Source organism: Watersipora subatra, chromosome 4 (genome assembly GCF_963576615.1).
Source record: "Watersipora subatra chromosome 4, tzWatSuba1.1, whole genome shotgun sequence".
In the NCBI taxonomy this organism is placed as follows: Eukaryota; Metazoa; Bryozoa; class Gymnolaemata; order Cheilostomatida; family Watersiporidae; genus Watersipora; species Watersipora subatra.
The window spans coordinates 33582713-33610382 of NC_088711.1; the positions used below are offsets into that span (position 1 = coordinate 33582713).

Here is a 27670-nt window from a genome sequence, read left to right on the forward strand (position 1 = left end):
GGCTAGTTATGCTGAAAGCTCTATGTGTTTGTATACTTCTCTTTGGAGTCGTCATTCCTTATGATTGTGATAACAACTACTGCATTCCAATAGCAGAAAATTTTCTCAGTGGAATCAAAAGTAATTCTGCTAGATCTCTTACTGTCAGTTCAACATGTGTGAATGGCTCCACTTATGTAAGGTTTCCTGATACAGGTAAATATATGTATATGTCATTACATAGTACCCAGCATTTTTATAATGCAATTTAGACCTTGCAATACAGTCTCGTTTCAATTTTGGCGAGAATTCATCTTGTTCTTTTTATTAGCTTCCAGCTCTTACTACCTGCTATTACTATTATTATTTGATTTTTCCGCTAAGACCACTTTTAATGACTGGATAAAAGATTGTGGGAGCACAATACCTTAGTAATTAAAAAAAGCTGTTTTAAATAAGAACTTTGTTTAGATGTGTTTATGTTTTTTCATTGTAACCAACTTTATCTGCAGGTGTTAAATACTTTTTAAAATCTTAATTCCCTTAGAATACAAGGGATTAATATATAAGCATATATAAGCCTTCCATATAAGCATATATATGCTTCATGTTTGCCAGAATGTTAAAATAGATAATAGAATAAATGAAAATACCAATGTAAAATAGCATATGAATGTGTTACAAGTTATATCATATTTTATTTACTTATTGTTGATATTATGCTGTAATAGTTTATTTATCAGTGCCAAAAGACATCTACTCTATAATTTAGGGGATCCAAGAGAGCTGCAATGCATTACTACAGACCATCACTCAGACTTCATATATGACATTGACCCAACATTTATGACCTACTGGCAATCGGAAAATTCTATTTCTAATCAGGGTGTAATGACTGAACAGGTAATCGTGTCATGCACAAATAAATGTTTTATTGCTAAAAGGCTTTAAAGGTAAATCGATAGGCAGCAGTCTAAACTGTCTAATTTTTCGACAGCACTTATCAACTATTACTGATACTGTTGGCTATTTGTATGCTGATAATGTTCTTCTCAAGTTAAAACAAACTGACTGGGTATGTTGCAGTGGATAGTTCTCAATTTAACTGATGTATTCTCCATAAGAAATGTATTAATTGGGTTCACTAGTCCAGATGTTGCTGTGGATGAACTTTCAGATGTTCGACCACAGGCACTAGCTATCGAAAGGTACGTGTCTTACACGCTTTCCTATTATTTCTGGAGACTTCTCTAGTATCCCCCATAATCCATTTTGGTATCCTCCGTCGCTTCACCGTTATATGTTAACCTTATGTCTCCTTCCAGTATCCTCCATAATAGTATGTTAACATTGCTGCTCCTATTAGTATTCTCCGTAATCATATGTTAACATTCCTGCTCCTATTAGTATCCTCTATAATAATACGTTAACATTGCTGCTCCTACTAGTATCCTCCGTAATCATATGTTAACATTGCTGCTTCTATTAGTATTCTCCATAATAATACGTTAGCATTATTTCTCTTTCTAATATCCTCTATAATCATATGTTAACATTGCTGCTTCTACTAGTATCCTCCGTAATAATATGTTTACATTGCTGCTCCTATTAGTATCCTCCATAATCATATGTTAACATTACATCTTGCAAACACAGTCATCAGGGAAATGCTATATAAAATAAAGCAGCTTCCAGCTACATACTTCCCTATTTTAGCTCTTTTTTACTGAAAAATATGTCAAACCCTGTTGCAAGTAAACAAACCCTGTAGCAGATAAACAAACCCTGTTGCAGGTACACAAAACCTGTTGCAGATAAACAAACCCTGTTGCAGGTAAACAAACCCTGTTGCAGGTAAACAAATCTTGTTACAGGTACACAAACCCTGTTGCAGATAAACAAACCCTGTTGCAGGTAAACAAACCCTGCTGCAGGTAAACATACCCTGTTGCAGGTAAACAAACCCTGCTGCAGGTAAACATACCCTGTTGCAAGTAAATACTCTGTTGCAGATAAGCAAACCCTGTTGCAGGTAAACAAATCTTGTTGCAAATACACAAACCCTGTTGCAGATAAACAAACCCTGTTGCAGGTAAACAAACCCTGTTGCAGGTAAACAAACACTGTCATAAAGTCCTAGAGAATCCTCCCCAAAATAACAAAAGATTTTGTCAATTTTTGAGGCAGTTTAAACTGTTATTATTAAAAACCATGCATAACTGGTTTTATAATACATAAATTGCATAAATATTTCGCTGCGCAGTTTGCTAAACCTTACGTGCAACTTTTAGACTGGCTCAGAAGCTTTTTCAATTGGATCTTTATTACATTTTTATAACATTAAAATGTTTTGCGCTTTGCTTCTATTGTTTATGTGACCTCTACAGAATAATACCTATAGCTAGCAAGAGAAGACAACCTTCATGCTGCAAAGACACAAAGGTCATTGGTGCAAAGAAGCTTTGGTGTCAAAAATTTTTGGGGCTAGTAGTGATATGTGTGGCATTAACTAGCTCGCTAATACAAATGATTGATATGGATTAGTTTTGTCACCAAGAAGCTATATAGCAAGATTGTTAGGTGAAGGCTCTGATTGTTGCTATGTCACTACTAGGTGGTCGGAGTCAGATGGAAAGTTTATGGCTTGGCAGTACTATGCGTCTAATTGCCAAAGATCCTTTCCAGATGTGCCATACCAACCAATCACAGGGCCTTCTCTCCCTCCTACTGCCTCTGCTTGCAAGGAGCAATACTACGGTGGAGATGTTAGCACACGAGAGCCTAGCAGGCCCTATCAATTTGTAGGTCTATTGCATTTACTGGTTTCGTTTAATGCTTGGATCAATAACAAGTACCTATGATCACCTTTCAGCTGACATTAAAGGGCGAGATTAGAAGTCACTGAAATATTAACTTTCTAAGTTTTCTAACTTTGATTCTATCAACTCACCCATTGCTGTCTACTGTGTCAGCTCTTCGATGGTTCTATAATTTCAAGTGTCAAACCAAAACTAATTATATTTCTTGTAAGGACCAAATATGAGTTTTGATCGTAAAACACTCCCTAAACTCAGACCTCTTAGCCAATCAGCTGATTCTATAGTTTCAGCACTGTTTGCTTCAAAAACAGAGAATCAATGCGGCGAGAATTACTTTGTTTTCTTTGCTGGCAAGTGACCTGGATCAGACTTTATTGTTGTCATTTTCTTATAAGGAGACACGCATCGCTCTCATTGCTGTCAGGTCACTTTGAGAAGACTTCATTGTTGTCAGTTGATCATGTTAAAATTTTATCAGGTGTTGTACAGCCCTTTTGCCGACTTCAAAGAAACATATTTTGAGACTCGAGCAGAACAAGACTATTTCTCTACATCAGCCGTGAGAATTCGACTAGTTGAACCAGCCATCCAGTTGGAGTTGGCCAGTTACTACTCCGTATCTGCTCTACAAGTCAATGGATCGTGTCTGTGTTATGGCCACGCCGACAGCTGCCTTGGAGAGGTGTGTTACATCTAGTTTTGTATTATTTTCTGCAGGGTTGGCTCAGTTTAAACTAGCCGAAAAAAATGGTTTTTTCGGTTTTTTTCATTATTTTTGGTGAAAAACATAATATTTTAAGCTCCTAGTGGTTCATGCACGATAGAAATGCAATTAAATGTAATTATCAGCTGTGGAAGTTTATTTAGGACACAGTAGTAAATTGATTGCAGAACTCAAGTTGAAACTACATGAAATCCTAGCACAACAATGAATTAGTGAATTTCATTTTCAATTGCTTTTATCAAGTGATATAATGATCTCTTTAATGATGAAATATAAAAACCATGTGAAATGTACTAATCTCTTTATTGTCTCTAATAATGAATGAATACTTTCTCAAGTCTGGCCAGTGAGAAAGGATTACTTATAATTAGAAATTAAAACAATAAAATCCTTTTGGGCAAAAGCTTTAAGTTTGCAAACTAATATTTCATTTATTGGGCACAAGCAAAAGTAGTTGGATTGTTACAATTCAGTTTATCAATTTTTTGTGTTTTGAAAAGTTAAAGTTCTCCCTCAAATTTCCAACATGTCTCGAAACAGGATCCCGTTTGGCAGTTTTTTAATCGAACTGCAAAAAACAAAGGTTTTAAGGCAAAACGTAATAGGTGTGCTGTCGTAACGTGAGGTCACGCAGATAGGCTTAAAGCTCACATACATGTAGCAAAATGCCTAGTTGAAAACACCAATTCAGACAGTGATGTTAGTATTCAGGTGATAGAAGTTGAGTCATTTGCTACTGCTCCAAACACTAGCAATGCATCTACATTATGCTCTGCTCTTCAACACCACACGACTAATCACTTGGATTAAAATTCCTACTTATACATAGAGCTGTATGTAAAATATTCACTTTAAATCATAAAATTTCTGCTCTGTATTTCATCAATCATGTTTGATCAAAGACTCATTCCAAAATTTTCATGTTTTTTCTCTTTTTTCCCATAACAACTCCCACAGTACCATCTTTAACAGATGATTCCACATATGTATGTTGCGACTATATCAATCATATGGCTCAATCATGCGGCTATAGTAAGTGATGTTAATTAGACTTAAAATTGCAAAAACCTTGGTAAAATTATAGAAACCATAAAAACCGGTTTAAATCATAAAAGCCGGGTTAAACAAAAAAAACCTGGTTTTTTTCAAAAAAACCATGGTTTTTTCCAACCCTGATTTTCTGCTATCTGTTCCATCTACAGCGTAGTATTCACGTGTTTGCTTGTAGAAACAGGGATCTAAAATATTTGGCTTCAACACCATTGTAAAATATTAGAGATAGAACATGCTCTGTAGTGTAATAGGTAAAAGCAGGTACCACAGGCTATCGACTCTTTTACAAACAGTATTCAACATTTGTTTCACAGAACAGAGCTGAGTGTGAGTGTCGGCACAACACGGCAGGCAGGAGCTGCCAGGAGTGTAAGTCACTGTATAACGCCGCTCCATGGCAGATAGGATCCATCCTCCATGACTCCTCATGTCGGCGTAAGTTTCCGCCCTCTTTTTCCTCTACTGATTTGACAACTCCAAACTGGTTAAGTTCACTTTATAATTGTGAATGTGAAGATTATTTGGTAGGTTAATATAAAAAAAGCTCTGAGGCTATCAGAATAGATTTACAGCTGCATTCAGGTTACACAGAGGTCGCATGAAGGTCATACATAAGAAGAAGACTAAACCTTTTGAAAATAATGAGTTCTTTATTTAAATATGATTCGCGTTTTATAGAATACAGTGCAACCTCGGTTTTCGAACACAATCCGTTCCAGAAGGTTGGTCGAAAACCGAGTTGTTCGAGATCCGAAACAGGTTTTCCCATTAGAATTAATATATATAAGTTTTAATCCGTTCCAACACACTGAATGTTTACCTTTTTAGTATTTTATACATTATTTTATGCATGAAATTGCACATTAAAATGCTGACCAACACATAAAAAGCAATGTATATCTCAGAAAATTTTAAGCAAAATGGCAAAGACACAAATAACATAAACATAAATGTAACCCAGGCTAATCGTATGTTCGCGTTGTCGTAATCTTCCATACAAAAGATTACGCTAACATGAACGTGTAAAAACAAAAAAAAGGATAAAGAAAAGAATTATGAATAGGATTTTTTACTCGGCTACAGGATGTTCTTTTCTCTTAAAATATCTATCCAATGACACTTGCTTCTGCCTTCTTTTTAGCACTTTTCGGAAGTGGTTCATGATAGTGTCGTTAAAGTCATTGATGACTCTGGTGGCTGTAGCTTTATCGGGGTGGTGGAGTTCGACGAAATTCTGTAACTCGGCCCATTTGCTACACATTTGTTTAATCTCGGACAATGCGACAACAGTTTGTCACGGAGAGAGCGATCTACACCCGTACGCCGCTCAGCATCCCACCCTCACGTACGCACTCACGCGTCATACCGGCATTCGAACTCCAATTTTTGTTCGAACTACGAAGCAAGAATTTCTTGAATTTTTTGTTCGGACTCCGATTTGTTCGAACTGCGAGTCGTTCGAAAACCGAGGTTCCACTGTACTCGGAATTGCACGGGTATTAAAAATTAGCTTATAAACAATGAGCGGTAATGCAGTTGCTTGCCACTTGCCATTAGCCTGGCACATTGTTAATAGCTAATTTGAGTAAGCTTACTAATAGTGTAAGAGCTAATTACTCGCTCTTACGCTCAATTACGCTGCGGCTCTCCGTGATGTTGCGCCGTAATGGAGAGCGGTATCGTACTTGCACCCAGATAACGATATATATCGCCTAATGAATCCATCAAGGTTGTATGGCTTAATTGGTAAGGATTGGACTGGTGAAACAGAGGGTCTGAGATCAAATCTTCTGCAATTCTTTATTTTTTTGACGTCATCAAGCCGTTTGCGCATGCGCTCGTTCACGAAAAACCCGCCATATTCGTAGAAAGCGATAATTTTTCTTTTATTTAATAGTACTTTCAGGTGTTGTTTTGATACTACAATAAAAAATTGCAAACGAAAGCATCATTTTCAAAAATTCATTGCAAAAGCTTCGTGTTTTTAACGATGAAAATGTCCATAAAGATGGCCGACAACGATAAAATGATGTCACGAAAAAACAAAGGATATGGATGCTTTCATTCCAAGATTTTAGTAACTATACCTGGACATACCGTTGGTACACACAAATTTTGAGATTTGCATAGATAGATTGAGACAAAATTCGAATTAAAATATCATTTTTCTGACCTTAGTTCACCCCTGCCGGCCTAAATAGGTCATCGGTAGGTGCCGTGTATTGAGAATACTACAAACCAGTATTTGACTTACGTATGCAAATCCTCCATCATTCACCGATTTTCTGTCTTTAGATTTCTTGGCAAGTGTGCAACTCTGGGCCGCTATAGCGACAGCCTTCTTTCGCCTTTTTTTAGGGAAGTCATAATGTGTTCTTATTTTTGTACAAAAATCTTGTCAGACAACATTGCTCATCTTCTCCAAATGCATAACTACCTGTTGAATTATTAAGGGGGTATTAATTATTATAGGTTATTAAATAATGAAATATTATTAATGATTATAAACTGTTAGAATTTGTTTCTATGGTGCTAGGGTCACCTCGGCTGACTCTATCACCATAGTCTTAGCTTACCACTGCGGACCATAACATCATGAAAATTGAATATTTCTCTATTATATGTGTTGGCATTTTTGAGAAAACAAACTGGAGGTAATGTAGCATTACCGCCTTTCACACTGCTGATGCTGTGCTACGCAAAACCTAGTTTTTTTTCCATTTCTCTATCATTGATTCTAGAATATGAACAAATTTGTTCTCTAGATGTGTATGTATAGTTTCGTGTTCAGCTTACTTTGGTACGCAACATTGATCACTCTATGGTACACGACATTGATCACTCTATGGTACACAACATTGACCACTCTACGCTACACAACATTGATCACTGTAAGTTACACAACATTGATCACTCTATGGTACACAACATTGATCATTCCATGACTTGACAAGTCAGTCATGTCCATGTAGTCTCTCACGTTATATCCGATAAGCTCATGCTATTCTTGAGGTTTGCGTTCTGAAGTCGATTAGTTCATGATGATTCACCTATTGGGTATTAAGACGACTTCGTCTGTATCAATGAGTACTGACTCAGCTACCACGCATTATGTTTCTGACGACTGTCCTTTAACAGTCTTTTAGGCTCCCTCACAATGTTTGACCAGCTCAGCACCAAGTATCACATGTATTCCTATACACGTCACGAATAAAGCACCCGCTCGAATCTGAGCGTTTTAAAAAATGATCTCATTCAAACGCATAAATCTCAGGACAGGGTTAGTCTACAAATACAAAAATGACATCAAATTGTAGCTGATGTTTTAGCCTTTTATTGGTCTTAATTTTATTTGATCAAATTTTTTGACGCAATCACGTCTTTAAGGATATTTCATGTTTAAATAAGTGACTCCTCTCCACTCCGATCGTAGAAAGTAGCAGATTTTTTTCACAGCCCCAAAAAATGGTGCAGGCCTATCTGTTTCAGACCCGAATATTTAGACTTATTTGAATCTCCCAGGCTCAACATTGGACAATGTGAGGGGAGTTGTCAGTTTAGTCTCAATCTCAAATGTACTGGTCATTGTCCAACGATGATCGTTCTGTGTACTGTCAATGATTAGCTTTTCCAGCCTTCAAGTCTATCAATCTGTTGACTGATCGCTTGATTTGCAGAGCTAGGTAGCAGTTCAGCCGAATGAGTCAATTTGTCATAAACAACAAGGTTTACATTAGTAATTGTCCTCTCTTTCATTTTGTATTCTATTAAATAATGGCTGATGACTCAGGTGATATTTTGTAGTGGTTTGTCATACTTACATGAATGCCTATCTAAACCAACATTGTAAAAATCACTCGGTATGAGTTTTTGGTCGCAATGCCATCATGAGTTTCCCTATTATAACGCAATGTAAGGTAAAGGTTTACTGCAAGGTCGTTGAATGGTTCGTTGTAAGACACTCAAAGTCCATCCTCGATTTTCTCGCGCTCCAGCTCTTTTTAGCCCCCCCCTAATTACTGAACATTCTGGTTCCTACTCTGTCTTCCATAGACGTCAATATTACTACACACTATCCCTATCATAGCAGTTTGTTGATTATGTCTTTGTAGTTTTGCATGAGTCATTCTCAAACCATTTGTATCACTTACCTGCTGGCTTCATTTCTTAGGCTGTGACTGCAACAATAATGCTGATTCGTGCTTGTTTAATGAGACCACCCAAGAATCTGTTTGCCTAAATTGCTATGGAAATTCCTATGGTACAAGCTGTGAGAACTGCATGTTGGGATACTATAACATTGGGCCAACCGATAGCAATGCAGTCTGTGCAGGTATGTTTGTATAATTAACATGTACATACTAAAACAAATGGGTTCATTATTGTATGTTTTGCTATTCACTGCCTAAAATTTAATCACATCTTTAATAGATATGGCATAAAATGACTAGCTCATCTCTTCACTTACCAGATTGTCAATGTGATGGCATGGGAGTGCTGAATCAGAGTCAACCATGTGATGGCGTGTCAGGCCAATGCCAATGCAAAATTCATGCAACTGGAAGGTCATGTGATCAATGTAAAGATGGCTACTGGAACATGTCACTAAGTAATCCAACTGGTTGTCAAGGTAGGTCATGCGCTCGGTTACAAAAAATGATTTGTTTCTATTAGTTTATATTCAGCTTTGTAAGTCATCAAATCATGCACACCAAGATGATACAGTAGTGATTACACAGGTAGATGTTTGTGTTATGATGCCTCAAGTGCATGGATTTATATAATGTTCATACCGCTCTACCTAGGTCAATGAAACTCTCAAAGTTGTTTTTATCAACGTTTTCCTATATTCATTAGAGTTGATTCAATAGCAGCCTTCTCAGTTCTGGCAACTTTTCCAAACGCAAAATATTGACCTGATGTTAACACAGCAAGGAATTCAAAAAAGCTACATAGCAGCGTAAACTATTAGCCTATATAAAATATTATCTTATATAAAATATTAGCCTATGTAGAAATCTCTATATAATATTGAAGACTGCAATGTAAAGCTGAGCAGTTAATGAAGTGATGCGACGTAGGGGAGCACGCTATTGCTACTATCTTAAGTCTTCCGCAATTTTTCAAGTTGTGGTTAAGCTTGTCATTTGTGGATTTTTATACCTAAAAGAGACATATTTTCCCCTCTCCAAAATATAGATAAAAAAGTGTTTATGACCTCGTTTGTCGGTATCAACATACATATACACAAAATGGCTTCTTATGAGATCAGTCACTGGTTTAGCAAACATGATCAGCCGTATTTGAATACCACAGTGCTGTTGGTAAAGTACGTTAGCAGGCATTCGGAAGGCTGTGTAACTGCTGAATTATAAAATTATTAATTATAAGGTTATAAAAAGGTTATTTCTAAATTGACTACTAGATAAACTCTAATGAAAACTAACACATCGAAAGCTCATAGGCAAACCTTATTACCCACTGTGCCATATTCACAACAGGAAGTCATGTATTAATGCTTTCCTATTGCATAAGATGGCAGTGTCTGGTCACTATATATGCCGTGGCTCAGCTGCACTCTGACACGTGTACCGTTTGTATTGTACCAATTAGTATAGAAATATAACATAATACTTTCACGTCAGTTTATTATTCGAGTAATTTCTATCAGTATATATGTAGTGTGTTTGTTGATATAGCTATCTGTTGGGGGTATCACTTTTCTAGTGTTATAAGTCTATGGCTATAAATCTATGGCTATAAATCTAGTGCTATTAGTCTATGGCTATAAGTCAGTGTTGCATTTTTATAGATCAGCTTTGCCTCTATCTTGAGTTTACTAGACATGCATTAGTCTGTCAGTATTACTGACAGACTAAAATTCTTAAAGGATGACTCGCCTAACTTGATCATGGCTCACCTAACTTGATCATGACTCACTTGATTTGATCATGACTCACCTCACTTGATCATGACTCACCTAACTTGATCATGACTCACCTAACTTGATCATGACTCACCTGACTTGATCATGACCCACCTAACTTGATCATGACTTACCTGACTTGATCATGACTCACCTAACTTGATCATGACTCACTTGACTTGATCACGACTTACCTAATTTCATTTATTTAGTCTATTTAGTCTATTAGTCATTTAGTCAATAGAATTTTCGTTTTCCATTAAGAGTTGTTCATAAAACTGGCGGTTACATCACAGTGTATGAAAATGGTTTGAGGAGCTAACCTCTTTTATTTATATGCTGTCACCTTACCTGTCAGTACTTTTTCGTCATAATCAAGTTACAGTTATTTTGTAGCTTGTGATCACTGTGACACTGCAGGGAGTGAAGGGGAGCTATTGCCAGTTTGTGATAAAATGAGTGGAATGTGTAAGTGCAAGGCTAATGTTGCTGGACCAAATTGCAGCTTTTGTAAGGTGAGAAAACATGGTAGACAATTTGCTGTTTTTCACATTCAAAGCGTCTCATTCACTTCTAGGCGTCTATGAAAATGCTTCCCACACTCATGAACATGGAGCCTGATGTCTCCTATAATCATTACCTCCTGACTAAATATTTTCTCTATTCGGGTACATGTAACTTAGCAGGAGCTACACACCGTATGCCTCTTTCACAGTCTTACAAACATCTCAACTAATAGATATACATGCGAGTATAACCAACTCTTCATTTGAAAAACTTTGAAGTACCTTTCTTTCCCATAGACATTTAGCCATTTTAGGTCAACATTTAGTGCTATGAAGACATGTGTGTGTAATATTCATAGAGTCATGTATTCTACTTGTCTGATCTATGAGATTGATAGTTAACTCTATGAGATTGATAATTAACTCAGTCATATACTCTTTCGTCAATATGTTTGCTGTGAGAGATATTATTTTAGTTTCTATGCATTCCGCTTTATGAGTCTGTCTCTTTCAGGTGCAGACATTCAATCTCTCCAGACACAACCCTGAAGGCTGTTATTCTTGCGGATGCATAGAGGGAGCATCTCTCAATCTGTCATGCGAACATAATATAGACAGCCGATGTTCCTGTATAAGTAATATAAAAGGGCGCCGGTGTGACTCCCCTTCTTCAGGATACTTTGTACCTAAGCTAAATTACATTCAAATAGATTTGGCGAGAAAATCAGAGGTTTGTTTATGTTTCACGCATTTATTCTCATTGTAAAATTGCTTTTAAATGTCTCAATAAGCCTTGAGACACGTCGGTTTTGTGATGCCGACAGGAAGTTGATACTCTTCAATGGCTCAGTAATAATAAGAGCTGACCTTGACCTGACAATACCTTTTCTCAGTGATTAGCTCACACATTCTGTATCATCTACACCTGATTACTTCTAAGTATCGATGCTTGAACAAGATATATGGTATGGAGTTGTCATACTTTATCCATACCATAGACGGTATGGATAAGTCTCTATACCCTCTATGGTAGGGAGGCTGAAGAAGATTTAAAACAGAAAAATAGGCTTTAATCTTTGGTACTGGTAAGCATTATAGTGACAGCTCTGGGAAGCACTTTGGAGGCAGTAAACACAGGCAAATTCATTTGATGTCAACATTTCTGCGTAATTGTTTTAAAAAGCTCATAATAAAATTGAAATATTTTTATATACGATCTTTAGTAGTGTTAATTTTTAAACTCGATGTTGATCTGTTTTTATAGTAGAGCAACATGGCCATTATTTTAAATGAAGAGACCTGTTTTTGATGCGTTTGAATTCATAAAATTGTTGCTAACAATTACAAGAAAATGGCAGGTGTTGGCAGCATTATAGGCAGCATCATTACCCATGAGTCTGCCTGGTCTTTAGTCTTCAGATGACTACATTTACTATGTAATGTGTTTCGATGTAAAGGGCTCTGTAGCATCTGAGAGATATGAGAGAACACTCAATCATAGTCTTAGGATGCTGATGTATTTACATTATTCTTGTGTATTATACTAAATCCTCAATTATTCCAGATCTCTATACCAGCTACTGGTACATACATAGTGATGTCATCCAGTACAACTACATCATTTATCTTTGCTGCTGATAATGAAACTTTGCCAGATATTTGTCAGACAGAGAGCGTTCAGAGTCTCTACAGTGAGTGAATTTATATTCTATCAACCATTTATTAGCTTTTCAATACAAAGGATGGTTTGCACATTTTCAGTTGTATTCCAACCAAGATTTAATTCACACAACTACGGGTTTCTATATGTAGTTCGTAAGGCACTACGCAATTAGGTTTCTTCTGTTACCTCAAAAATGTCACATTTTCATACAGTGAAATAAGAACTATTCACTTTGTTTGGTTTCCGTTTTTTTATTGCTTTCTACCAGCTTAAAGCAGGAAAATGATATTTAGTTTTAAAGGATTTGTGCTCTTCCAAGCGCCTTTATAGCGGATGGAAAGTCTATAATATAGTCTAAGATTGGAGGACCTGCTTGTATATGCAAGACTAGACTTGAAAGTGTTAGAGCGAGTACATGAAAGTGGCTGTAGCGAGACTCACTGTGAGAATTTGAGTACTCGAGTTGCTGGTAGTTGCTGTGTGCCTCAACCTCATTTCATAAAAGTTCTGTTTGTTTGTTAGTACGACATCAACAGCCTCGATCAGCTGCGACATTCATGAAATCATTGTTGGAATCATCTTTCCTTGTAACACGCTTGATGCATGATACACACCTGATCAACCTTCCCATGACCTAAGCGTGTGTTCTATTGTTGGCTATTTTGCCGTCAGCAGTTTTGTTCGCTCTCGATGTCTATGCTGTGTTATTTTAGACAACGCTACAGTTTGTCTCAAGGCTGATGCACGCTACTACATCAACTCTTCTGTCGATGTCTCACTGATATTTGTGCCGAGCTTCTCCAAGTTTTTAGACTCAGCAACTGGGCAGCTCTGCTTGCATCAGACTTTAACTAGACAGAGAGTACGCGACGCTGCCTGTGAGCAACTTGAATACACTGTGATGGCATCTCTTTATGGCTCGGCTTTGGGTATGTTTATAGTTGTTTGTTATACTTTGGGGTGATGAATTAATGACAACATTGATTTGTTTAATAGTAGTGGTGCAAATGCTTGTAGTAAGGATATTAATGATAGAAATATTGTCTCTGACTAGTCACTATCAGAGCGTGTTGAACAACCACTCTATAGGCAACATAAGTCTTATTTTGGTTTGACATGGAGAGACAACTTCATAGATTTAGACTTATTTGCTTGCTGGTTGCTTACAGGTTGTTGTATAAACTAGTTTGTTTCATTCTTATTGGCAGTATATGAATGCGTGACTAACCACCTCTTTGTTAATCAGAAAGAAATTACCAGCTGCTAATGTACTGCCGGGCTAGCGGGAGACGCAAAGTGTAATCTAGTCTTTTAGTTACAGCTGTATAAATTTATATAATTTATTTTTACTACCTGAGATATTTGTTGTACTTTGTGAGTGCAAATTTTTTTATGCTGTAAGACATTTCGTCTCTAGTCTTTGGCTTTATTTCATGCTGCAATGAATTTAAAGTTAGTCTATAACCAACTTGACGAGGTTTATTGTAGTAGCCAATTCTCACAGTATTACCACTTGTAGCTGTGTTTCTCTTATTGAACAGAGTGTGAATGTGACAATACGGGCTCAGCAAAGCCCACGCTATGTGAACCTTATGGTGGTCAATGCTATTGTAAGCCAGGTGTTACTGGGATGAGCTGTGATTCTTGTCTGCGGGATCATTACAACTTCTCATCAGACGGTTGCGAAGGTAAGTTCAAACATGGATGGTTTGACTTGCAAGTGCGCTCACGCTGCTTTGTTTCTGCCCCACATACTTGCAGTCTTATCGACTATGCAACACCTTCTGAGTCTGCGTGTGTATTGATAAAGTTGATTCTGTGTAGTGACCTCCTTACATCGTGCTATGCAACCACAACACAAGGTGTGCAATGAGAGTTACACCCTCAAAACGCTTCTTACATATGCAAGCTGCTGCTCATCGAGGGTGTGAAAAAACGGCTCAGACAAATGTACTCAAACTGGTTTTGAACTCAGAACTCATGCTATTAAAGTAGTGACGCCAATCATATAGACATGTGGCTGTTGACAAATATTACCAATGTCTGGAAGGTGTCAGTATTGCTTTATCTAGAAAGATATGGAAGAATTAAATCACTGTGCATCGTGATTTCTACAAAATGCCTATTTAAATGATTCATTTCTGTTTTTAGCTTTTTACATGCCCACAAAAAGGCAAAGTTGTCACTTTGAGCAGAGGTTGTGTTCGGCTCTATGGAAGGCATATTTCCTTCGAAGCAAATTGTCTGTAAATTTACTGTATTAGTCATAGCTAGCACCCATATCTCATCACACCCTTTAGTTTGTAGCCTACTACTCAAGTCTCATCATATTCTTGCTGCAGCGTGCGAGTGTAATCCCCATGGGTCTGTTGAGTTGCCATGTGAAAGCTCAACCGGTGCTTGCTCCTGTCATGTGAATGTCACTGGCGACAAATGTGACAGGTGTCTTCCAGAACATTATGGACTTTCAAGTGGTGAGAAACTTTTGATTCTGTGATGGGTATGTCACTTGGTATAATCAAACTTTCTGTGTACATCCTTTAGAACTGTCATGCGTTTACCTAATTCTCCTTTACAGGATCAGGTTGTGTAGAGTGTCAGTGTTCACAGTACTCTATCAATAACAGCTGCAATGATGCTGGAGTGTGTCCTTGCAAACCTGGAGTTACAGGAAACACCTGCTCACACTGCCAGGATGGGTAAATAATTGTGATTTTGTTAAGTATTCAACAATTTCATTAAACTAAATTTGTGCAGGTCTTAAACTGTTCAGTTTGTTGTTGTTTCAGTTACTATTCTCTGTCAGAGGATGGATGTACGTTGTGCAATTGCTCAGAGGTGGGCAGTTCAAATAACGTCTGCTCAGCAACTGCTGGCATCTGTCAGTGCAAGCCATTTGTCATGGGAGACAATTGTGACACTTGCACTTCAGGTCAGAACTGCATCCTGTTACCGAATGTCTAAGGTTGTAAGGAACGAGGAGTCAAATATTCAGTTTACCGTATATTGTATGCTGGACAGTATTGGGAGCGGGATATGGATGTTCTTGCTCTTTCTGTTCATGACCCCTTGAGAATAGACATTTATTTACATAGACAAATATAGTTTCAGCTGAGCCGGTAGCTATTTAACCTATAGACATTAATGCTATTACAGTTGCATCACTGATGCGCTATGCGTGTAGAAAATGCATTAAAATGACACAGTTTAGCCATTGTACTCTAAGACTAAGTTATATATAACCAAAATTATCCATACCTCTATCTCTTATGACACCTACAGATCAGCAGCAAAAACTTGCTGACTGATGATGGGAATCGCCTACTCTTTCAGCAAACAGAACTAATATTATAATACACAAGAGATACTTACAGTTATTACAGCTACACTATTTACAGAATTGTAACAGTGATAATGTAATGTATTTGTATGTTAAATTATTACTACTTATTATTAAAATGATAATATATTCTTTTTAGTGTTTGATTTTGCTGTGTCAAGTTCAGCATTTGTTAACTGTTGCAAAAATGTGAAAAATATTAAAAATATTCATTTTATTATCATTATCGTTAAAGCTTTATTACAAAACTGTATCAATATGTTTAGAAGTCATAAATCATGGCTAGATAATATAAATATATAAATATCAGTAATAAGTTGGTTACCTTCAAAATGTATATTATAATAGTATATTGACGTTATGATAGCACTCTCAATTTTGCGAATTACTTGAAAACTAACTCACTTGTCTTGGACCATATTTATGTCAAAGGAGACACTTATATATAGAAGCTCCAGTAAAATACAAAATAAGTTGATTTAGATTGAGAAATACCCTTCTGTCACGCAGTTCATGCGCTGGTTAATATAGCTAGTTGGAGGCTCTTGCAGCTCTTTTACATTCATTCTAAATGTTTGTCAGTTACTGTCCTTTTTGGGTTAAACTTTAGATGTTTACGGAATTAAAATTAATAGTTTGCAGCACAAACTTTACGAAAAACAAAATCCACTCTCTTTTCTCTTGAGTGGATCAACTACTATATTGCAAGTTAGTCTTTTGACATTAAAGGTTTACAATGCTATGAATATTAGACATTTGACAAAACTGAATATTGTAGTCGTTGTAGTTGCGTGATAACATATATGTCGGTCATAGACCTATTAACTATACATGTTAACTGTATAGTTAATAGGTCTATGCGCGATAATGACTGCCTGGATCAGAAATGTGCGTGACAAGCATAGATATTAGCTTCTGATCTACCACCGATGCGGGCGTAGCTCATTTAACTACATATAGTTGACTATCAAGAAACTCGGTTTTTGCAACTGGACATCTTAACAGCTTGGGCTCATGGATCTTTCGTTAACTTTTGTTTGAGACATCGATAGATGATAATTTTTGAAATTGCTATATGCACTCTTTAATGTTGTCTTGCCCAACGTTTAGGTTTGGTCTTGCAGGCTTCCATGATCTCTGGCAGGAGGAAAAGCCATGTAAGATATGTTACTGCTCTGGACACTCAATGCTATGCTCTACACAACTTGGTTGGTCAAAGGTGATAATCAGTGACAGGTGGTCTCTGTTTAATGACAGCGTGCTAGAACCTCGATGGTCTGTCATTGACATTGATGGAAAAGTGCAGACAACTACCACTCAGCTCTATCATACTATGGATGATATTCAGTAAGCGTGTGGCACCTACAGTTTATAAATTATATATACTACGAAAGTTTACAAAGTGCTTATTCAGCAAATTCATGTAGGAGCTCAATAAATAATGTAATATTGTATATGTTATTAAGAATTGTTTCCTCTTTCAATCTAATAAACATTAGGAAAGAACAGACAACTTTATGTATTGTATTTTATTGTAGCCACCAAATTTGCACCACTCACCATTTGTCCAAGCCTATCATTTCAAATAAATTTTTTCTGGATGTACAGTAAATAGCATCCAATTCCCCTATCGCAATGTTTTACAACATGATGACACGCGGGTACTTGCTGTCGTTCAACCGTCTTATCATCATAACTTCATCTCTGCATCAAATGACCAGATGATATTTCTTGTCTAATTCATACTTGGAACAATTACTTAGTTTACTAAATTACTTAGCAATTACTTAGCAATTACGTAGTTTCATTACTTTTAGTGTAATTTATTTGCCTTGGACTGTTTGCTCTAACATCTGAGATATAATGATCAAATGGTTTATTGTTTGCAGGGAAGTTACAGAATTCACGCCGAGCAACAGCAGCATTCACGCAGTGTTTTTCTACAAGGCCAGTGAGAAGTATTTGGGTGATATGAGAGCTGCTTATTATCAAACAATGTACTTCACTTTGTCCTATGAGTCCACTGCAGCATTAGAGGATCTGGAGAGGAAAGTTATACTGAGAGGTCATGAACTAGACTATGAGTTGCTGTAAGTATTCTAGCAAGTGCAACAAGTTTTCTGTAATTCCATGCTTCGTTAACCAAGATAGGGCCAATTGTCATGCTCAATTGTAGGCTGATCAACAGCAGAACCATAACTAACTAATACACGATTTTAGTGTCAATGACCTGCTGTTTATTGAGGCTAGGTCAATCTGACATATATTAACTCTTATTTCTTATGCTACGGTCTGGTTCCTCTGCTCAGTAAGAACAACTAGAGCATTTGTCAGTTATTCGGTGCATCTCAGTTATGCACTGTCATGCATTGTCAAATCCTTCTTTGACACACACTCACTTCCGTATGTATATGAAAATTTCAACCAAACATTGTTTCATGGAATTTTGGTGATAAATGTTACTTCTCTCAATAATATTTACAATATTTAAAATGAAACTCAAAAGTTACTCACATTCATCATAAATCAACATTCGTCGAAAATTTTTATATGTCTTTGATGAAAACCAGCCATCCAGCTAACCATTTTTAAACATCTTATGCAAATTGTGCGTAGTAATACTAATATAATATAATTATAATGTGATATAATAGTAGTAACACTACTATTGTATGCTGTTGTTAACATTCTAGTCGAGAATTTTGAAAAATGTTTAAAAAGATCTCATTGAGTATCAATTGTCATGAGAATGTTCGGTTCTTTGTGCCTTCATACCGAACCAGCGCTCGTTACATAAATAAATACTCACCTGATGTACTTACTAATGATTTGGAAATATTTGACAAATTATTGGATACAGAAACATCTTACAAGCAAAGTAGATGTTTAATAAGATAGGAAGGTTACTATACCCTTGGACAATTATATTTGGCTAGTATTTAGTTTCGTGAGTAGCATACAGGGTAAAATTTTGCTGCAACCTAATTTCGCGGCTCTGATGAGTGCGAAAATATAGTGACGTGGAAATAAATGCAGTGGAACAAACATAATTAGATTCCTCAGGTCCAGCTCACTGGTAAGAAAAAAATTGTCAATTTGGGGCTAGTTTGTATTTGTGAACCGCAGGAAAAAATGTGTGGGTGAGTTCGATAATGCAATTTGATCGCTTGCTGCCATTTGTTTCTTGGACTATCAATGATGTTTAGGTCCCTGCCGCCGTGACTGATGTGGTACCAATATTAGATCTCAAGTATTTATAGCACGTGGTGGCCATGGCTCAGGGTTGTTATTGTTTTTGGTTGGTAATAAAATTTATCACTACAATGTTTATTATTCAATTTTATGACTTTCCCTACCAGACTTTCATCCTCATCAGTTACAAATTCAGTGACTGAACTAATATCATCATCTTCCTCATTTGTCTTGGCTTTTCCAAAAAACTTGTTATCTTAATTTGCTTTGCCATGCTGCTCAGTCCGCGTATTAGCTATAATGAGTTTAGCAGAAATTGCCCAATGAGCCCAACCACACACGAAAATTACCTGCATTCCTAATATGACGATTTTATTGTGGATATCAATGAACAAAGCTATTTAATTTCGCATTTTCGCTCATTCGTTATGATAGTTTAGTTTCGCTCATGAAATTTTCACGAGAGGATGACTCCGCAAAAACGCGAAAGTTAGATGACGCGAATACATAAGCGTCCTAGGGTAAGTTTCTTTTTTGCTTTCCATCAGTTGATTGAACAATATTTCTATATACTTCATACAAGTAATTTGATTTTAACTGATTTGATTTTAAATAAAAAATGATTTGAACACAGCTCTGTTGTTTTGCGACGTTTGATGATTCTGTTAGCCTTGTTTTTTATCACTAATAGATTTTCCTTTTATACACTTTTTGGTTGCCTTTTTCAGCACTTGACGGTTTCCCTTTTCATCACTCGAGGTTTCCCTTTTCATCCCTCAGTGGCTGCCATTTTAAAACACTCAAAACTTGAATTTGATATTTGTTGTATTCGCTCACTACTTTTGCACAGCTACTCTCTCCTCCTACTTGTGTTAAAACTTTCTTGTATATTGTCTAGCTCCCTGCTTGTAACTTGCAACCCGCTCACTTCTATATACAGAGTTTCACTGATTAAGAACTTGAATGATCGTAGTTGTCTACTCCTGATGCTGTGACACCCTGACTGTTCAAACTTCAATATTATTGATTGTAAACAATATTATAGCTGAATAGCTGAAGTTCATCTGGTTAAACCAAAAGCTAGCCTCAGTAGGTATCAAAAACAGTGCATGCGCTCATAGCGCTTTTGTGAGTCAAATTTTTGTAATTGAAGCTAAAATTTGGCTTTTTAAGCATTTTAAATATGTGATATTCTATTTTGGTAATAGCAAATATAGAGGTCAACATCTCGGTCTATTGTTTAATGGTTCATGTTGTAGAGATTACTCCGCCTTTAGGTTGTTAAGGATTTTCTTCTCCTGCCCTAAAACTGGCGTAGCTTTACGATTGTTGAGATATTCATTTACTCCAGGTCACAACCGTTGCTACGTCCAGACATGCAGCCCACAGCGTATAGCCTCAGGATTTCAGAATACTCTTTTATAAGGAATGACACGTTACGTAGAGCAAGCCTTCCCTCCCTTCTTCTGCTATTGAACAATGTCACAGAAATTTTAATACCCACAAACTTTGACACGGTAATAGCATATGATTGATTACAATTCAACTCGTGTCAATTCAGTATTCCTTCATGGTATAGGCGTCCCTTCTTCATAGTATAGGCGTCCCTTCTCATAGTATAGGCATCCCTTCTTCATAGTATAGGCATCCCTTCTTCATAGTATAGGCATCCCTTCTTCATAGTATAGGCATCCCTCCTTCATAGTATAGGCATCCCTTCTTCATAGTATAGGCATCCCTTCTTCATAGTATAGGCATCCCTTCTCATCGCATGATTTCAACAAACTTAATTTATGGTTAGATTAGAATTAAGTAACATTGAATATTTGACCAATCTCTTGTGTTTTTTTATTTATGCAAAGCTTTTGACACTTTGATCTTTTCCTGTTTTATGATTATTATCTACTTGTGGATGCATTCTGGCAGTTAGTAGAGTACATGGAGACATATATTGCCTCTTTTACATGAGACTACATGCAGACATATATTGCCTGCATTTTAATTTTTTGTTCTACATCGTCAGTGGCGTTCTATATTTATATGTATATCGTGTATCTACCATTACTTCAAGGTATAACTAATATTACTCTATCATTACTTCAAGGTATAACTAATATTACTCTATCATTACTTCAAGGTATAACTAATATTACTCTATCATTACTTCAAGGTATAACTAATATTACTCTACCATTACTTCAAGGTATAACTAATATTACTCTATCATTACTTCAAGGTATAACTAATATTACTCTATCATTACTTCAAGTTATAACTAATATTACTCTATCATTACTTCAAGGTATAACTAATATTACTCTATCATTACTTCAAGGAATGACTAATATTACTCTATCATTACTTCAAGGTATAACTAATATTACTCTATCATTACTTCAAGGTATGAATAATATTAAATAGTAGACTGCTAATTTTAGGCTATCTCTTCAAGCTCACGGCTGTTCACTGTTGCCATGGAAACTGGTGTGAGGGATTTCAGTTCTGATGGACAGATGCTTTCTAATGTGGAGCAATGCATTTGTCCAATAGGATATGAGGTAGCGATATATCATTGTTTTTCTAATGATACATGGATGTAATTAACTCACAGAGCTACTTGTGAGGTAATTACATGCACTTTCTCTCTGTTAACTACATACACTTGTACACTGGTAATTACATACACTTGTACACTGGTAATTACATACACTTGTACACTGGTAATTACATACACTTGTACACTGGTAATTACATACACTTGTACACTGGTAATTACATACACTTGTACAATGATAATCACATACACTTGTATACTGGAAATTACATACACTTGTACACTGGTAATTACATACACTTGTACACTGGTAATTACATACACTTGTACACTGGTAATTACATACACTCACATGATGTTTGAAATCATAAAATTGCCAGCATAGCACATTTAAGTACTGGGCTTCTGTTGGAGCTGAGGTATTTCTGTGGCTAGTATACTAAATAATTACATGTACTTTGACACCATTGTTTGTAGTTCTAGCAGGTTAAAACAAATGGAAAGCAATTTAACATTGTTAGTTCACCATTTCAGGCTCTTTTTTTATATTATTGAGCACTCTGCACCATGACTATATTGTTGTGCCCTCATTATAGGGAGATCAGTGTGATCAATGTGCCCAAGGTTTTAAAAGGCTGCCAGGAGGAGCCAATTCTCCGACTACTCAATGTGTACCATGTGATTGCAGCAGCAGATCATGTGATCCCATCACTGGTGTTTGTTACTGTACAGGGCAGACCACTGGGATAAAATGTGAGACTTGTTTACCTGGGTACTATGGACGACCATCAGAGGGAGGCAAGTATAATACAGTATATGACACCTGTTGCAGATGCCTTCACTGAATGTTACAGCATTTTACGATTAAAAATCTGTCAGGTAGCTGATTAAAAGGCGGTTACAGGCAATTGTACACATGGCCCGTCAACTTCATCTAACTCAGTTTTGAGCGAATAAAAAGCTCAGAGATTTTGTTTTGCCTATGAATGCCATTATTCTGTGTTAATTCATTATTTGAAGGTTTTCATGTTCACGTATTCAGCTATATTTTAGAGAACTGTGTGCAATGTACTTGTTATGGCACGAGCAACAACTCCTGCATGATGGAAGTGGACATGCTTCCCACTTGCTTGGCTTGTAATGTGGGTTATGCTGGAAGGCTTTGCAATGTCTGTGATAATGGCTACTTTGGGAACCCTGTGAGGGTAAGTTGGCTACTTTGGGAACCCTGTGATGGTGAGTTGGTTACTTTGGGAACCCTGTGATGGTGAGTTGGCTACTTTGGGAACCCTGTGATGGTGAGTTGGTTACTTTGGGAACCCTGTGATGGTGAGTTGGTTGGTTACTTTCGGAACCCTGCGATGGTGAGTTGGCTACTTTGGGAACCCTGTGATGGTGAGTTGATTACTTTTGGAACCCTGTGATGGTGAGTTGGATATTTTGGGAATTCTGTGATGGTGAGTTGGCTACTTTGGGAACCCTGTGAGGGTGAGTTGGCTACTTTGGGAACCCTGTGATGGTGAGTTGGTTACTTTGGGAACCCTGCGATGGTGAGTTGGTTACTTTGGGAACCCTGTGAGGGTGAGTTGGCTACTTTGGGAACCCTGTGATGGTGAGTTGGCTACTTTGGGAACCCTGTGGTAGTGAGTTAGTTACTTTGGGAACCCTGTAATGTTGAGTTGCCTACGTTTCCATTAAGTCAGTGTGTGAGCAATCCCTCGAAGATCGTGTATGATGTCTGCTTAGTTTACTGCTAGCAGAGGCTGTGCATGTTTTTAAGAGCCAGTGTTGCACAAACAATGTCTCTGTCATCTTGGCTGGAATATGTCTGAGTCTAAGAGCCATTTCTCGTCGATTGAAGACATGCCAAGTGGCTGAGAGCAATTTCAGGTTGGATGTTATTCCTTCACCACCAGTTGCACTTTTTGAGAATTGAACCCTGACCTGTTGTTTGCAGTTCAGGCGCACTAGACCACTAGATCACGGCTGCTCTCTTGTTATATATATACAGTATATATATATATATATATATATATATATATATATATATATATATATATCACATATCACATATCACATATATATAATCTATCACACTAGAGACGATCCTAGATGCAGACTGTGTAAAGATGCACCTGAGACCATCCAACACATCATCAGTGGATGCAGGCAGCTAGCAGGGAATGCATACACTGAGCGGCATAATCATGTCGCAGGTATTGTGTATAGAAGTCTATGTGATGAGTATGGCCTTAATAAACCACAACACTGGTGGGAAGCTCCTGGTAAGGTGAATGAAAATGACCGCGCTAAGATCCTCTGGGACTTCTACATCCAAACTGACAAGCATGTCCTAGCAAACCAACCAGATATAGTGGTGGTAGACAAGGATAACAAGAGGGCTACTATAATAGATATAGCAGTACCCAATGACTACAATATAGCCAGCAAAGAAAAAGAAAAGGTAGAGAAATATCTCCCTCTTGGAGAAGAAATTGAAAAATGCTGGAATGTAAGAACAACTGTAATCCCAGTAGTCATTGGGGCACTGGGCGCAATAACACCGGCGCATAAAATGTGGCTTGCCCAAATACCAACAACAATCAACTCAGGTGAGTTGCAGAAAAGTGCGCTATTGGGAACAGCTAAGATCTTGAGGCGAGTGCTCAAACTCCCAGGTCTCTGGTAGGAGACCCGAGTTAGAGCAGAATTTACCACCCATACGGGGTATCCGGGGTGAGGAAACAATTTTATATATATATATATAGAGAATATAGCACAAATAATAACATAAAAATTAAATAATAAGTAAGATATATAATTGATCAACATATAACTAGCATATTATTCCAGTATGATTGCTAAAATAACCTCAATGTATTAAATCTAACTTGGTTATACATCGATACATCATCATTTCTACCTCATGTGTGATATGGTATGTTGCATTGAAATATAAGTTTTTACTAGTGTTTTAATCATTTTTAAAAGAATCTTTTGATATCCTGTAGATTTATAATAAACACATACGCAGTAAGTAAAGAAGTCAAGATATTTGGTGATCATATATGCTAGTAGACTGTTTCTCTAGTATGCAGTTTAACATCAATTAATGTTTCAGATCTCAAACAAATTAGTCGAAACAAAAATTCAAAAGTTTTCATGTTAAACAAAACATTTGGAACACAGGCAGCCCTGAAATCAGCTGAGGAGACTCAGCGACAATGCTTGGTTGCTGGCTGACTGACTCTCTTCTTTTTCATTCTCTCTCCTGTTCATTCCTGTTTCTTTCCTCATCTTTCGTATTCCCCCACTGTATGCAGATATGTTCATTGCTGTCTTTCTCCTTACCTTTCGTGTTCCACCACTGTACGGAGATGTGTTATTGAAGTTAATAAAATTTTGGTGGTGTGGTGTTTTATGTAGCGTATAAGTATGCTATTATATTTTTATTCAGATAAAGCACACTACCTATTTCTACATTTTATTTTAAACAAAAATGTAGGAAATCTGAACGAGGGAGGTTGGAGTACAATCTGCAACAGTTACAATACTTTCCCAGTTTAGCCTATTATATTAATAGAATATTTATGAGAAATTCAGTACGCTATATATTATCTGCTCTCTTTCCTACAGCTTATGGTGTAAAATAATATAAAATGCTTAATAAATTTGTTTTCTACTTTTGTAATGAACTAATCACTTTTTGGTTTGTGTTGTCAGACAGATTGTGGTCAGAATTGATGTGAGGCTGTACATCTATTTTAGTCTAATGGCATCATGCATATAGAAAAATATTGTTTATCCTTTGTGCCAACAGTAGTATAGTTCACACGAGCTGTCGAGAGCATTTCTTACCTCAGAGTGAAATATGTTTCATCTCCTTCTATGCTTGCTAAATCTCACTACGTCTCTGCTATAGCTAATATTACATTTTTTTATATCTGTGTGTTATAGGGTGTAGCCTGTGAACCATGTGACTGCAATGGATACTCAATTGAATGTAATCAGCTCACAGGTGTTTGTACCGGGTGTGAGGCTAACAGGGAAGGGCACAGCTGTGAGATATGTGTCAGCGGTTTCTATAGCGACAGCAACAGCAACTGTATAGGTAACATACTTTCACGGTCTTTCTTGCTTAAATGTCATTTATAAATATTTCTTGCTAGTGTGTCATACTAGATAGATTATTGCGCAACTGTGTTATCGTGTAACTTTGTTTTGAGATCGTATTACAAACATTTCAAATTAATAAAATTATATTGATGTTAAGAAGCAGATGGTTAATATTGTTATTTTTTACCATTTGATCATGTATTGAATTGGTCTATGTATGCTCTATGTCTATGGTCTATATATGCTGTCTATCGTCTATGTATGCTATCTATGGTCTATGTATGCTTTTGTCTATGGTCTATGTATGCTCTATGTCTATGGTCTATGTATGCTGTCTATGATCTATGTATGCTTTATGTCTATGGTCTATGTATGCTGTGTGCTTCCATAATAGTCTAAATCATTACTATAATAAGAGCCATTATTATAACTTGAGCCAGCGTTAGGAAAATAGATTGCATCATGATCTCTCGCTCAATCATGATGTTCAAAATTGCTAGATGAAGCGTGAAGCGATTTTAACTAACCGGCATCAAAGATTGGCAGTTGTAATAAATACGGTATGAATACGGTATGGCAAGGACAGTGTAGTGAATGGGATGAGACACCTACCTGCAGAACGGGTGTGTCTGAGTTAATTCCAGTGTGAAAGAGGTTTTTCATTAACAAAAAGGTTAACAACACTGAGATATACATGTACTGTATATAGATTGTTACATTTGGGAACAAATATTCTTATAAGAATACATTCTGCAAAGATTGGTTTGTTTCCAAGCTCGAAATAGAAAACAAAAACTAAATTAGAAATAGAAGATAAAACAAATAAAAACTAAAATAAAGTAATACCTTACTGTATTTAAGAGTAATTCATAGGTGCAATTAATTACATAACATAATCAATTATGCAGTGTAACTTATTCTAACTTGCACTAAATACTGGGTGGTTAACCTAGTTTTTTATATATGTATATATATACGTATACATGCATATATATATAATGTATATATATACATATATGTATATAATGTATATATATACATATATATATTAGTATATACATATATAATGTACAGTATATATGTATATATATACATGTATATATATATATATATATATACAGTATATATATACAGTATATACATATATATGTATATACTAATATATAAAAGAAATAATTATATTATACTGACACAGTATATTTAGTTATTTCTTTTATGGTTTATTAATCATTATTTCAATATTTTGTTTTATTTTTTTCATAATATACTAAGATTTCGAGATATTTTGAATATTTGTCATACGCTGGAAATACTTTGAATGTTGAGTAAAACATTCATTGAAATTTGGTGTCAGCTGTCAATATATATATATATATGTAGATGTATTCTATAAGTTTTGCACAGTTGAGCCCAAAATCAGTGCTACTAGTATCAGTGCTCAAAATATGCGACATTTGGAGCGAGTTCTAGAATAAGTAAAATTTATTTCACTAATAGCTTTGGATTACTACTCATTTTTTGCTAGTACCATCATCAAAAGCTAGAGAGGGCTAGCGTCAGCTTACAAGCTGACATCATTTCTAGCTTTGCTTATTTTGCTTAGAGAGCACAACTCCGGTTGGCAAATTATAGCGAATTTTCCCGTACACAGAGGTTACATATTTTAGAACAGTTACCTAGAATATCTTTGTGCATGACTACAATATCAGACTGGTAAGCTGACACTAATCTATCTGGATGGAGAAATTTCAGTGGATCTTCGCATATTCATTTCATTGACCTTGTTCAGAGTTTTCCC

At 36.4% G+C, this 27670-nt stretch overlaps 1 protein-coding gene across 1 annotated transcript in view; it reads left to right on the forward strand.

Annotated features, from left to right (window-relative positions):
* The first annotated feature begins 8 nt into the window (after nt 1-8).
* LOC137394165 (laminin subunit gamma-1-like) overlaps nt 9-27670 on the forward strand; it is a 43331-nt gene continuing 15669 nt past the window's right edge. Inside the window, exons 1-23 of the mRNA XM_068080886.1 lie at nt 9-195; nt 752-882; nt 1066-1187; nt 2594-2780; nt 3277-3480; nt 4890-5010; nt 8747-8908; nt 9047-9205; nt 10922-11016; nt 11522-11737; nt 12572-12698; nt 13384-13599; nt 14212-14358; nt 15013-15144; nt 15249-15369; nt 15460-15602; nt 17135-17357; nt 17900-18100; nt 20554-20719; nt 21641-21760; nt 22353-22554; nt 22810-22961; nt 25714-25867. Coding sequence (XP_067936987.1) covers nt 9-195; nt 752-882; nt 1066-1187; nt 2594-2780; nt 3277-3480; nt 4890-5010; nt 8747-8908; nt 9047-9205; nt 10922-11016; nt 11522-11737; nt 12572-12698; nt 13384-13599; nt 14212-14358; nt 15013-15144; nt 15249-15369; nt 15460-15602; nt 17135-17357; nt 17900-18100; nt 20554-20719; nt 21641-21760; nt 22353-22554; nt 22810-22961; nt 25714-25867 — 3688 coding nt within the window. The remainder of the gene's footprint in view (nt 196-751; nt 883-1065; nt 1188-2593; nt 2781-3276; nt 3481-4889; nt 5011-8746; nt 8909-9046; nt 9206-10921; nt 11017-11521; nt 11738-12571; nt 12699-13383; nt 13600-14211; nt 14359-15012; nt 15145-15248; nt 15370-15459; nt 15603-17134; nt 17358-17899; nt 18101-20553; nt 20720-21640; nt 21761-22352; nt 22555-22809; nt 22962-25713; nt 25868-27670) is intronic.